The sequence below is a fragment of the Myiozetetes cayanensis genome, unplaced genomic scaffold (assembly GCF_022539395.1).
Source record: "Myiozetetes cayanensis isolate MyiCay16 unplaced genomic scaffold, myiCay2020 scf1, whole genome shotgun sequence".
Classification (NCBI taxonomy): Eukaryota; Metazoa; Chordata; class Aves; order Passeriformes; family Tyrannidae; genus Myiozetetes; species Myiozetetes cayanensis.
The window spans coordinates 42,578,624-42,591,893 of record NW_026086604.1 but is presented as its reverse complement, the minus strand read 5'-3'; the positions used below and the strand labels follow the sequence as shown (position 1 = coordinate 42,591,893).

The window sequence follows — 13,270 nt, the reverse complement described above, 5'->3', positions numbered from 1 at the left end:
TCACATAGGTAAATTATCAACCCTACTGCCGCATGATTACTGAAAATATCAAAAGTAAAGGAAGTGGGAGGGACAAATAACTATGAAACTAGTTTGCCTTCACCAGTGCAGCTATAACTCTGCAACTCATCCTTGGTGCCTGTCCTAAACTATAACAGCCAGAATAATGAAGAGCAAACACATTTCTACACAGAACACAGATGACATTTCTGGCATACGTGCAATGCTATGGACTGAAATAAAGGACACAGCTGGAACCCCATAAAGCACTTGTCTTAACGCCCAATAAAAAAAATTTCCAGTGTTATACATTTCTTCCAGGTGTTTAGGAGAACATTCCAGAAAGTAGTTTACCAAAAGTGCAAAAAGTCACATATAATATTAGAACAGTATCTTTCTCGTCAGAAGTTGAAAATCACCAGATGCTGACTAAAATACTCATTAACAAGGAATTCCTAACATCAAACTAAGTTCAAATAAACACAGCATTCCCATTATATCTCCTTCATCATTTGCTAGTTGAAGTGTACACTGTAAGTCTCCCTCCCACCAAGACAGCATTAGTTCATATAGTATTTTTAAAGACTCCTAGAAACAGGATGCTATTCTAAAGAAAATCTACCTATAGAATATATATGTTTATTAAATTAGGCATCAATTGTTATGACAAATACAATAAGTTAAGAAAGACTGCCACTGAGAATAAATATGTAGGTATAAAATCCTCAATATACTTTTATTTCCTATATCAAAGGTATTTGAAAGTTTGGGGAGGGTTTTGGTTTCACTTTCCTCTAAAGTCAAGACTCACCAGGACTGTAAAGCCGTTCCTCTCACTTTTTTAACCATTTCTCCTTCAATAACAAAAAGCAACTTACCTGTAGAAGTCAAGAAGCTTTAAATTACAGGACAGACCACTCTGAATCTGTGCTCAGCATTTTCCACCATCACAATTTGCTATATTGCAAGGGTATTTTCAGCTACACCAACATTAGCAAGTCACTGATAGGCCAAAGTTGATGAGTAGATTAAATAATGATCCACGCAGAAGGCAGCCCCCTAGATACACAACGTATCTTTGTGGGGATCTACTTGAAATTAGATATAACCTGGTCTCTTTGGATTGAGCAATCTCAAGCAGTGTGTGGTTTTACACTGCCTGAAGAATAAAACAGCATTTTTGGCCTTCCCATCTCTGTTAACACATGTAGGATGACTGATATAGGCACAGTAGACAGCTCAGCTTAGTTCCTGTGTATCAAAACTGTTCTGCACATAAATCAGGAGATTTCATAACTGCACTGCTTCTCCAAGCAAGAACACTGATGAGCATGCAGCCTTCAACAGGCTGCATGTAAATCCTCCATAAACCATGTAAATCCTAAATTTCAGACAAAAATATCTATTACAACAGGACTCTAAAATGCAGTAGCAAACCCATTGCTGAGCTTATCAAATTATAGAAGAGTTCAGGAAGCAATGCAAGTACTTTAAAGTTTTACACAAATACAAGGAACAGCTTATTGCCCAAAGAGAAGAAATGCTAATAAACCCACTTTTATGTTACAAATTCAATGAAAAAGTTACTAAGATGAGAGTATTAATTTAAAAAGGACAGTATTTCACACTCCCTTAGGAAAAAAATAAAAATGCTTACAAATTAAGGTGCCAAAACTGAATCACGGAATTGTTAGGGTTGTAAGGGAACTCTGGAGATCGTTCAGTCCCACCCCTCTGCCAAGGCAGGGTCACCTGGAGCAGGTGATACACAAACACGTCCAGATAGGTTTTGAATGTCTCCACAGAGGGAGACTCCACGACTTTCCTGGGCAGCCGCTTCCAGTGTCATCCTCAATGGAAAGAAGTTCTTCCTCATGCTGAGGTGGAGCTTCTTGTGTTTTAGTTTAGGGCTATCACTCCTCACAGAATAGTTATCATAATAATATCATAATCATATATGATGGTGATAATAACAATCATACACAGTGAAACACACAGTTGTGGAGGCCTGGCATGTACACACATTCTGCTGTACCATGAGCAGATCATTAGTCATGCCTCTCTTCCCCTGAATTTGACATGAAAAGCACCACAGAAAAATTTTACTGCTAAGTCTGGTCAAACCTATTAAGGTGGAGAAATTTAAAAACTTATCCTATGTTTTCAGTGTTGGGCACTTGGTGCAGTTAACAGTGTCACTATGCAACAGTGTTTGTGCAGATTCCAACAAGCATATTCCCCTGTCATAGACTTCCACCCATTCTGGAGCTTGAGAAATCGCTTACCACTGCACAAACTCATTAGAAATTTTATTCCACCAAAGTACGCTTCTGCCTGAAGAAAACACCTACTATTGCTTTCCTTACCCTCATGCATGCTGGCTTCCACCACAAGAAGTTACAGCCAGCATGCATTAACATTTTATCCATGAAGCCAGAAGAGGAAGTCACAAAGAAGAAGGAGTCAGGCCTGTGGCCTGTTCAATCAAAATACACAGAGTAGAACACCAACAAAACCCTCTGTCCCAAGCTTTACCCGGGTAACCTGAGGGCAACTGAGGTTTTCAACCTCCTGAACTGTCAAAACAACTGGAGCAAAAACAGCTGCAACTCAGCAACACAAGAATTAGGTATTTTTCAAAGTGATTTTTCCATTTTAAATCTGCCTGGTTTGGTTTGCTAGATGCATTTTGAGAGCCTTTCACCAAAGAATCTAAAGAGATAATTAACTTGAGAGTTCTCCAAGGATGTGAGCATCTGCATTTATTATTTTTATCTCTGCTGCATTCTCACGTAGCTCATGAGTGTTGCTAAAAAAAATGAAAAACATTTATAAACAAGTCTTAATAGGTTACTAAGACTTACTACAGAATTAAGAAAGATTTTTAACACAGAGCAGCTTTTTTAAAGGAGCAAGCTCCATTTTCTTGCATTGTTTCTTCAGCACATGACACGCAGACGCTGAAGTCTGAGATACCAAAAATGTCACTGCATTACTATCCCAACAAAGAGTTCTATTCAAATTGCTGTCCTGCACACTATTTTGACGAGTAGCAGCTTGAAAAATAGTCGGTTAGTTAAATTAAAAAAAAAATAAAACCAACAAACAATTCCAGATGGCAAGTTAAAGCATTAGAGCACACTACAGTTTCCCTCAAGTGGTCAGTTTCCAGTTCTGCTATTCTTCACGTGGTCATTTCAAGGCTGCCACATGACCAGCTCAACTCCCACCTTCTCTTTGCACAGGTCTTACTCAGAAAACGTCACCAAAAAAAGGTATATAGGATAAATCTACAGGTGAGAGAAAGACTGAAATGACAACGTTTCTGAAAGACTGACCACACTTTTCAACAGCTAGGTAGCACAAGTGTGAAACGCAGTAAGATCCATAGTAAAAGTCAGGTAAAAGTACTAGGAAATAACAGCAAAGCGAGAAGACCAAAATTCATCTGGGAAGAGCTGGATTTACAGACACCTTCCTCTTCCGCTGTGTGATGTCTCCAGGGGAAGCCCAACTTCACGGGTTCCGCAGACCGAATGAAACTAAGCGGTCTTAAAGAGCTGTCACCTGCCACGACCCCGGCAAACGCAAAGCCTGTCCCAGCTCCGGGTGACACCCGCCCGCCCGCCCGGCCACCGCCAGGGGCTCCGGGACGGGGTGCCTCCCGCCGGGGCAGGGGTCTCGCTCCCCGGGGAAGGGAAGGGGTGTGTGGCCCCGGCGGGCACAGCCCCAGCGGGACCCCCCGGCGGCCGCGGCCGGAAGGGAGGGAGGGAAGGAGGGAGCGGCGCCGCCTCCCCCGCCCCGTGTAAACAACCCGCTCCGCTCCCGGCACCGACCTTCCGAGGTGAGGCGGCAGAAGGGCCTCACCAGCTCGGCGAAGCTGAGGTTGTTCCTGCGGGTGAGCCGCTCCGCCTCCTCGCTGCACAGCGCGGCCACCAAGGGCACGAACGAGTCCTGGATGAACTCCTGCACCGACTGCACGCACTGGGCCATCGCCGCCGCAGCCGCCGCCGCCCGGGGCCGCCCGAGACGGCCCCGCCACCTTCGTGCGCGATTCCCCGGCTGCCCCCCCTGCCTCCCGCGGCGCTGCCCGTGCCGCTGTCCCGCCCCGGCCCCGCTCAGCGCCCGCCGAGCGCCGCCATCTTGCGCCTCGGCCGAGCCCCTCGGGGAGCGCCCGCTCCCGGCGGCCCCCGCGCCCGCGCATGTGATTGGCCGGGGGGGCGGGGCCGGGCCGAGCCGGGGGAGGCGACGGTGGCCGAGCTGGGGGGGAGCTGAGAGAGGGAAGTGATCTCCGTCTCCCCCCCACACACAAGGACTTGGTGCGGTCCGAGGTGGGGAGGTTGGGGGGGCCGCCCGAACCTCCCCTCGTTAAAAAAAGTTCTGTCGATTTTATTAAAAAAACAAAACAAAAGCAAAAACAACAACAACAAAAAAACCAAAAACAAAACAAAACAAAACAAAAAAAAACCGCAAAACCCCAAAACAAAAAACCTCCAAAACCAACTAACAAAAGCGCCGAAGAAATCACTCCAAAACAAAAACAAAGCAAACAAAACACATAAGAAATTTAAAACAAAAAAAAATCAAAATTTTTAAAAAAACAGACACTAAAATAACCCCAAAACGAACGAAAAACGACAACAACCCCACGTAAATAAAACCACACACATACAACCCTGGGATGGTTAGCCATAAGCTAAAACGCAAGGAGTTTCACCTTAACACGAGGAAGCGCTTCTTTCCATTGAGGGTGGCAGAGCACTGGAACAGGCTGTCCAGGGAGGTCGTGAAATCTCCCTCGCTGTTCAAAACCCACCTGGATACATTCCTGTGTCACCTGCTCGAGGTGACACTGCCTGGGCAGGGGGGTTGAACTGGATGATCTCCAGAGGTGCCTGCCATCTCTAACATTCTGTGACTCGCTGATTCTGTTAATAAAGCAGAGTTGTTTGGGTGCTCCCTGGCAGATCTGTCACTGCTCAGTCGTATGCATGACATTCAAATGGGGCAAAACAGCTTCATTTTTTGAGATAAGCCTATTATGGCATAATATCATAAAAAGTCCTTTTGCATTCATCACCTGAGTAAGGAATTGACATGGAAGGAAGACAACAGTGATGATCAGTACAAAATAAGTAATTTTGAACGTGGTGTTTACAAATACGGAGTATTGTAGTAGGGCTGGTTTTAACACCCTACCAGGGACATCCTTGGGACAGGGCTTGTAAATATCACCAAAAAAAAGTCCTTGTATCTTTGGAAAACAAGACTTTAATAGAGCATGATTTCAACAGTGAGGTTTGGAAATCATTAGCCAGTTTCTGAGTGTTTCGATAGGTCTGTCGAGAAGCGCGAAGTTTTTATGAATTGCTGAAGTGAGCCAGGTGACAGGAGAGAGCTAATGCTGAGGGAGAACTTACAACATGAGATCGCTCCTCCCGAAGTGCAAATGTCAGAGGCAGGGATATTATTATAGTTTAAATTCAGTGGGAGATCACAGAATCACAGAATCAATTAGGTTGGAAAAGACACTCTGAGATCATCAAGTCCAACCTACGACCAAACACACCATGTCAGCTAGACTGTGTCACTAAGTGCCACATCCAGTCTTTTGTTAAACACCTGCAGGGACGGTGACTCCACTACCATCACACATTATTTTTTCAGATGCACAATTTACAAAGGCATAAGAAGCTATGGCTCTTTATTTCTCAAAATGCCAGAGGCACTCTTTATGTACAACCAATTTCTATGGTAAATCTTCATGTATAAGTACCTTTTTTTAAAAAAAAGCAAAAGAAAGATGAGGGGGTTTTTTCCTAGTTGATATCACAGAATTAATAGATCCTGATTGAAAGCCAAATAAAACTTGTGGGAAAATAATATCTAATTGTCTTCCCTTACAAAGTCGGTAATTTGGAAATGAGTGTTAACTTATTCATCTACATCAATTGGGTCGGCAACTTCCTTTCTGAATGAAAAATTAGTTGTTAATGTAGACAGTAAGAAAAAAAATAGTAAGCCATGCAAGGTGATGCTTTTTCAGGATTGGGTCCTGGGAATGTTATCTAAAAGCTACTAAATATTGCAGGAAAAAATATTTTGGCTTTGATAGATTATTAGAACAAGGTGAAGGCCATCATTCCACAAATATTTATGGCTTATCAACATTTGGAAATTACCCAGAGCTATTCCAAAATAATGTTTTCACAGGTACTTAAAAGTAGTAGTTTTTCCACACGGGCGTTTTGGAAAAATTGTGCTTCTTCCCCATTTCTCTTAATTCATTACTTCAGAGTTACATCTGGTAGACTGAAGTGGATCAGAAGTCCAGTCCTTTAAATTCTGACCATCATCATGTCCTTCTGGCAGAGATTCAATTTTTGATTCAAATTTCTGGCAGAGTCTCAAATTTCATGTGGCTATTATCAATCTTCAATAGCCATTACAGAATGACAAATCATTCTTTTTTTTTTTTGTAATTGCGTTGGCATTTTTTTGTTGGAGCAGCTCTGTATTCTAAACCTACATTTCTGTTTAAAATTTACTCTCTGTATACGAAAACATGTACACATTTTCTTTTTACCCAGTATTGGAATTTTTGTGCTCAGAATTCTTTATCTCATGGTGATCTCTCCAAGTATGACACTGTCCAAAGGACTGCCTCTGTCCCACTCATTTCATGCAGCTCTGCCGTCTCATGGGCTGCTCTCCTAAGACAAGAGCATAGAATCATGGAATCATTTGGGTTGGAAAAGACCTCTGAGTTCATCAAGTTCAACCCTTGACAGAACCACCACCATGTCAGCTACACCACAGCACTAAGTGCCATGTCCAGTCATTTCTTGAACACACTCCGGGATTGTGGCTGAGAACTTTTGATGCAGCCTCGGACTTGCCTGGTGTACTAAGGAGGGATAAACAACCCCATGTTCAATGCACACAGGAGATCTGTTTGTAAACAATGGTGCAGTCAACTAGGATTCAAATAATATTATCCTTATTAACAAGGCAGGTGGCACATTAGAAGGAACACAATATATCATTGCTAATGCCTTGTAGCATCCTGAGTCTGGCAGTTTGGGCACAAAATTTTGCTTCCACATTCTGACAGTGTACAAATTGATAGGAGAGATAGTGGACAGAAGTACAGAGGGATAATACAATATCATGAATCCATGCTTTAACCATCAAAGTTATTTAACTGAAAATGTTGGTTATTACAGAGAAAGCTACAGATCAAAGGAAACAGCAGGTGAACAGAAGTGAGTGTATGTAAAATGAGATGGGGCAGGGGAGGCCTAGTCTAAGAGAACAGAAAAAGAAACAAATAGTAAGAAAGTGTCATGAATAAATCAGAACATAAACATCACTGAGACAGAAAAATAAGTCCACTGTTTCAATTGTAAAAAAAACTAGAACATTACTGTAAAATTTTGAGTTGTAACTTCTTAGCCTCTACCTTTTGCTGATTCCTTGCTGCTGCCAGTTGTGCTTTTTTACTCCCTTGGGCTGCAAGCTTCCTGAACTTTAAAGTTTTTGTGATTGAATCCTTTATGTAGATCTTTCTGCTGAATGCAGCTATTGCTGAGGAAGTTTAGTTGCAACTACTTTTTTTCATCTGTTAATAAAATGATATTTGTATTACTGTGTAGGTTTAAAACAGAGGAAAAATAATATAGAATTGCAAGTGCTGCAAGCTGAAGTTGAATCTAATGTTTTCCTTTGCAGTTATTTGGATATGGAATGTGTTTGTTTCCCTGTGGTAGTTACAGGTTAAACTACATCCTTGAAAGTTTACATCATGAACTCCCAGCTCCTTGCAAACTTCAAGTGTACGTTTGGGTTTGTGCTCGGTTCAAATTTTTGTAGAGTTACAGAAGTGATGTTTTTCACAGCAATTCACTGCAGCATAACTTGAAATGAGATTTTAAGATTAAGCCACAATCACACAAGAAGCTACATATTGAGTGATGTAGTTGGTTGTTTGAGGGGTTTTTTTTAATAAAATGCAGTAATAGACAAATAGTTCCAATTTAAGTATCAGTGTAGATTTACAGCCAGTTAGCTGTTGTGTGGCAACTCCTCAAGGTTAATCTGGGACCCTGATTTCTCAACTTTTCGATTTGCTTATGGCCTTCACAAGCCTTCTGGACAATGTGGTTGTCTGTGTCAGCAGTTTTGCACCACCGTCACTGGTACAGAAGATGAATTGCTACCAGAGTGAGGCTGTGGTGTCTGAGGCTTTGGTCCCTGCTGTCTGCCCTGCATGAGTTTCACTGCATTCCACAGATCAGGAAAAACACTTTAAATGCCAGTCTGCAGCTTGCAAAACTAAGAAAAAACAACACACAAGGACAGAAGAAAGAGCAACTCATCCTGTGCTGAATCAACACGTTTTCCCAGAAGACAAGGAAAAATAACCATTCTGAAGGAAAATTTTAGACAGCAAGGCAGTAAGAACTGTTTGAGGGGCCTCAAGTGTGTACCAAGCCCATATGTACCAAGGTCAGGGTGCCTGGAACACGGTTCAGTACCTATGACTCACAGACATGCTGGTTGAAGCAGAAGGTCAGATTTGAAGCTGCAAGGGTTAAACGGAAAGGTTTGCCCAGCCATGCCTCAGGGTGGGTCATAAAGAGGAGTGGTGGTAGCAGAGGGTCAATCTCCAGCTCTTATGAATCAATTAGGTACACTCTCCCTGACAATTTGGGATCCCAATGCCCTTGATGGATGTGGAATGGGAATGGGTGGTCATACAGTTCTCCTTCCAGGGATGATAATGCAGATCTTCCAGTGAACAACTCCTGGTACCTCGAGAAAGCTAGGATGAACTGGTAGCTCTTAACTCCTGCTCTGGCTGGGATTTCTGAGGTCCTCTATAATCTCTCTTTTGTTCCCCTTAGAACCAGCCATCTGCCACTCCCCTGACTCAATCCAGGATTAACAGCAATCTTCTATTCTTTGTCGGTATTGCCCCAAGGCTTTTAAACCAACAGCCTCTTTTTATTAACAGATGTAAATCTAAGAAAACTCCATAAGAATCAGAGTAAGTTTTTCATATAAATATGGGTCCTGTGCATAACAAAAGAGAGAGAGAAGTAGAAAAAAAGAAGAAATGAAGGAAAGCAAGAGGATTCCAAGCTCAGAAGCACAGACCTTGGCTCCATTCACCACAAAACTTTGGGACACATATAAATCCTCCCAGTAGCCTTGTAAGAAAAAGTGAAGTTCTTGCACTCACTCTCTCACACACACTCTCTCTTATACTTCCCTTTTCCTAGGTATTTGAGAGACTTTGACCTTAAATCAGTCATTCTTGCTGCCCATTTCTTTTAAACTGTAGTTGGATAATCTTCCTGATTCTGTGGGACCAGGGAAATTCCTGAGGATGTTCCCCCCTCCACTTGCTGAAACTGCATCACTAAATTAGCAAGGAACTGTCTAACAAACTGGTTCTTCATGTGTAGGCAAAATTTGAACTAATTTCCCCAAACGAGTTTCATTTTTGCAGACTTAGTCACGTGCAAAAGCCATGCACATAATGTGGCCTTATATCAAGGTGTATACTGTAGTATTTATGACTTAGTATGTGTATATAGTACACAGCTTTGATTTGTAGGTGATCAAAAACAAGTTGCTACATTTCAGGTTGATGGGAGGCAAGCACTGGTTACAGTATACGTATGCAGAAATGTAGACAAATAACTGAAAGTATGAATTAAAACTGATTAATTAAATCCAGTTTCTTAGATTTCACCCTGATTTCACTGAGCTTAGCTGTCAGTGTTGTTAAATTTAAACAATATAAAGAAAAAAAATATCACCAGAGCAACAATTAGAGAAATGTAGAGACAGCTGGGGATGTGAAAATGCATTGTCAAATGGATATGTGATTTCAGAACTTTTCATGAGGTAACCATGAACATACTACATCTGTTCAGCTGAGGTGAATGCACACAGAAAGTCTCTAAATTAAAAGAAAAAAAAAAAAAAAGAAAACACTTTTCCTTGCTATGTCCTGAAAATAGACTATTTTCTGTCTATCACAAAGCTCTCCTTTTTATACCATGCTATATTAAAACACTAAATAAATCCTGACCCTAAGCTACCTTATTTAAGTAATTAGGAAATAGAAGGATAATACGAAAATGAGCCAAACAGCAGATTTTCACTTAGAAATCAGTATTTTCCTGGTTCACGGAGAGTATTTTTTCTGAGGTTTTTAGTTTTTAGTAAATAAAGTGCTCCGTAGTACAAAGTCATGCAATAATAATAAAATGCCTTGAGATGATAACATCAGAGTTTTCCATTGTTCACCAGATATTACTCCAGGGAATAAAATCAATTTGAGATTTCCTGTCTTTCCTATAATTAGAGTTGCCTATCTGTCTTTCCACAAACATACTTCTTCTACCATATTTAAGAGGGGAAACAAATTAAAGAAGTCTAAATAAACTTTTCCTTGTAGTTTAAAGAAATTTAGTCTTTGAATCACCTGTTCAGATTTTCACTGCAAAAGGTATTTCAATGCATTAGAAACAAATAAGTAGCCATGGAAAAGTGATTTTGAGCTTACTAGAATTCATGTCACAATATTTGAGTAGATAAGATTAATCTATCACACTAGAGGCTGATTGATTAGGAAGAAATTTTTTAAACTGCCTTTATTGTATGCTTAAAGTGTGAGAAGTAATGTTTCCAAACCAATAATTTGTTATTTGGGTTCTACATAATAGATTTCACTGTATTCCTAGAAAGTACCTTGTTTAGACTCTCAGTGACAGTAAATTACCACTATTGGCCAAAAAAAAAAAAAAAAAAAATTGAAGAGCAGGAGAAGAGAAAAAGAAAAATCCTACTCAAGAGATTTTGTTTGGTTGGTTGTTGTTTGGTTTTTTGGTTTTTTGGGGTTTTTTTTACTAATGGCACAATCAAAAATTCTCTTGGGAAAGGTTCAAGTTACATACTCCTTTTATTCTGTGTGCCTGGAGAGTGTAGGGAAAGATGAAACTGTCCAAATAGCATGTAAAACCTACGAGGTTTACTCTGTTTAATAAATCTTTCAACCCTAGTGCTTGCTGAATAAAATCAGCAATAAAAATAACTACTGGGCGTTTCTGTTTTTTATCTTAGGAGCCATCATGTGGATGTCTGCTTAGGGAATAGTTTCATAAGTAATTGAAGCCAATTTAAGCCTCATTTACCTGACAAAAAAAAAAAAAAAGCAAAAAAAAAAAGTAAGCAGTTCCACCCTCCTCAATTGCTCTTCACTTGGTACCTTCCTAAGTCTTTCCCAAGTGGATACATAATAACCTGGAGCAACGAACTAACATATCTGAAAGTTAACCCTACTTTTTAAAAGTGGTCCAGTTTAGTTGGCCAAAGCTGCACGAACATGAGAAAGGGGCCATGCCAGGAGATGACATCAGTCCTTTCAAAAGAAGCCTGGGCTGTGAGCAACCTCAGCTGCCTGCAAATACAGAGCAATAGTCTGGGGGTAAGTGAAGGATGGGCAGGATGGAAGGTCCTTGTGACTGCAGTGGTACTGTCAGTGAATTTGTGTGGAACCCACTGCCACATAGGATCAGAGGATAGATAGGATCAGAGCTGGAGGCAAATATGAAGAAGTGGGAAATCAAAATGCCAAAGGAAGTTTCAAAAGTTTTACTATATGTTGATAACAATAAATAAACTTCAGGCACTGTATCTTTTTATTGCCAATTTTCCATGAAAGGAATTATTTCATTAATTAACAAAAGGATATTAAACCTTCTCTTCAAATGCTAACCATTAAAGATACCTGTACTTACATGGCTTATCTTTTTAGCTGATTTCTCAAGGGTTTTCTCTGGGGGAACTATGGTTTCTCAAGGTACAAGCAGAAGTTAGAAATTACACCAGGATTTTATAAAAGCAGCTTCACGGTTTCACCAGGCACCGTGTGTCTACTTCAGCTGACCTTACCCAGTTAATTTTGTGACTCACTCTAACAAAGGTTAAGACATCAAGGTTTTAGAAAGTTACCCCGAATAATATAATTGTCAGAGATTACTTTCTCATATAATAGTGTCATTAAAATCAGGTAAATGGATGAAAGGTCATGATGTAAGGAACCTCACTGAAATTAAAATTCACATTTCAAGGCAACAGCACTGCTGCATCACATACGTGCATGCTCTAGTGTCTCCCTCTTGGGAGTAGGAAATACTTGCCTCTTTCTAACTTACATAAATGACAGGAAACTCATACAAGGAAATCCTTTACAGTCTTAGCATTTTCAACTAGGACAAGGGAACAAAGAGGAAAAGCAGCTTGGTGTGTTCCTTTTAGGTCAATCAACAAACATCCCTTGTTATGCTTCAACATGTATCCTCAACTGTAAAACCACAGCTTATGCGTGGGTGGGAAAATGGCCTGTGGTTCAGTAGCAGTGTTCATTATATGCACGCTGAGGTTACACCAAAAGAATGTACTCCAGAGCTCTGCTTGGGAACCATTGCTCTGTTTCTCATTCCCTTCAATTATCCCCTTCTACTTGTGTGCAGATTGTCTGTGGGCACAGGTTATCCGATGTATACTATGCCTTGATTGAAGAGATAGGGAAGGCAAATTAAGGGCCTGAGAGGGAAAATTGTTACATGTTTTATCATGTTATGATGCTCCCAGCTCTTCTATCCCTTCAACGGAGTCTGTGTTCTGTAAACCTCACAGTTTCAGTATCCCTTGCTGTTGTCAACAAAGCTAATAAAACCAGATGGCAGGCCAAGCTCAGCCTATTAGAGTCTTCTCATGCTGTATTTCTCTCTTTTCCCTTGTGCCTGCCCCAACAACCAGCCCAAAGACACCCCCCCACCATGGGGAGTACGGGGTGAGGACCCCTGGTACTCAAGCCCCCAGGTAGCCTTGGCAGTGGGTGCTGTGGAGACCCTGCACTGGTGTTTGGAGCAGCTGCAGCAGCTCAGTGGTGACAGACAGGGCTGGGACCAGTTTTGGGTGAGAAACTGGAGAAGTCTCAATAGAGCAGCTTTGTCATTGAGTGGAGGCTCTGGTAAGGGCAGGTGCCACAAGAGATTTATACATACAGAGAAGATGATGATTATTTAACTTCTTTGGGAAATCAGTCTGAAAACTCATGTCAGTCCAGAGCTAACAAGCCCCTTAAAGTTTTGTGACTCTCCAGTCACAGTTTAATGATGCTCAAACCCCTCAAAAATAAGAAAATAAAGAAGTGAAAAATACTGAAATTTTATGTGTGTGTACCAAGTAC

The 13,270-nt window shown here is 41.1% G+C and overlaps 1 protein-coding gene across 4 annotated transcripts in view; it reads right to left on the bottom strand.

Moving 5' to 3' along the window:
• The window catches only part of TRAPPC8 (trafficking protein particle complex subunit 8), a 51,291-nt gene extending 47,224 nt beyond the window's left edge, over nucleotides 1-4,067 (bottom strand). For all 4 annotated transcript variants that reach the window (XM_050319677.1, XM_050319683.1, XM_050319690.1 and 1 more), the window contains exon 1: nucleotides 3,837-4,067. In XM_050319677.1, the coding sequence (XP_050175634.1) occupies nucleotides 3,837-3,993 (157 nt within the window). In that variant the 5' untranslated portion in view covers nucleotides 3,994-4,067. The remainder of the gene's footprint in view (nucleotides 1-3,836) is intronic.
• Between the last annotated feature and the right edge of the window lie 9,203 nt (nucleotides 4,068-13,270).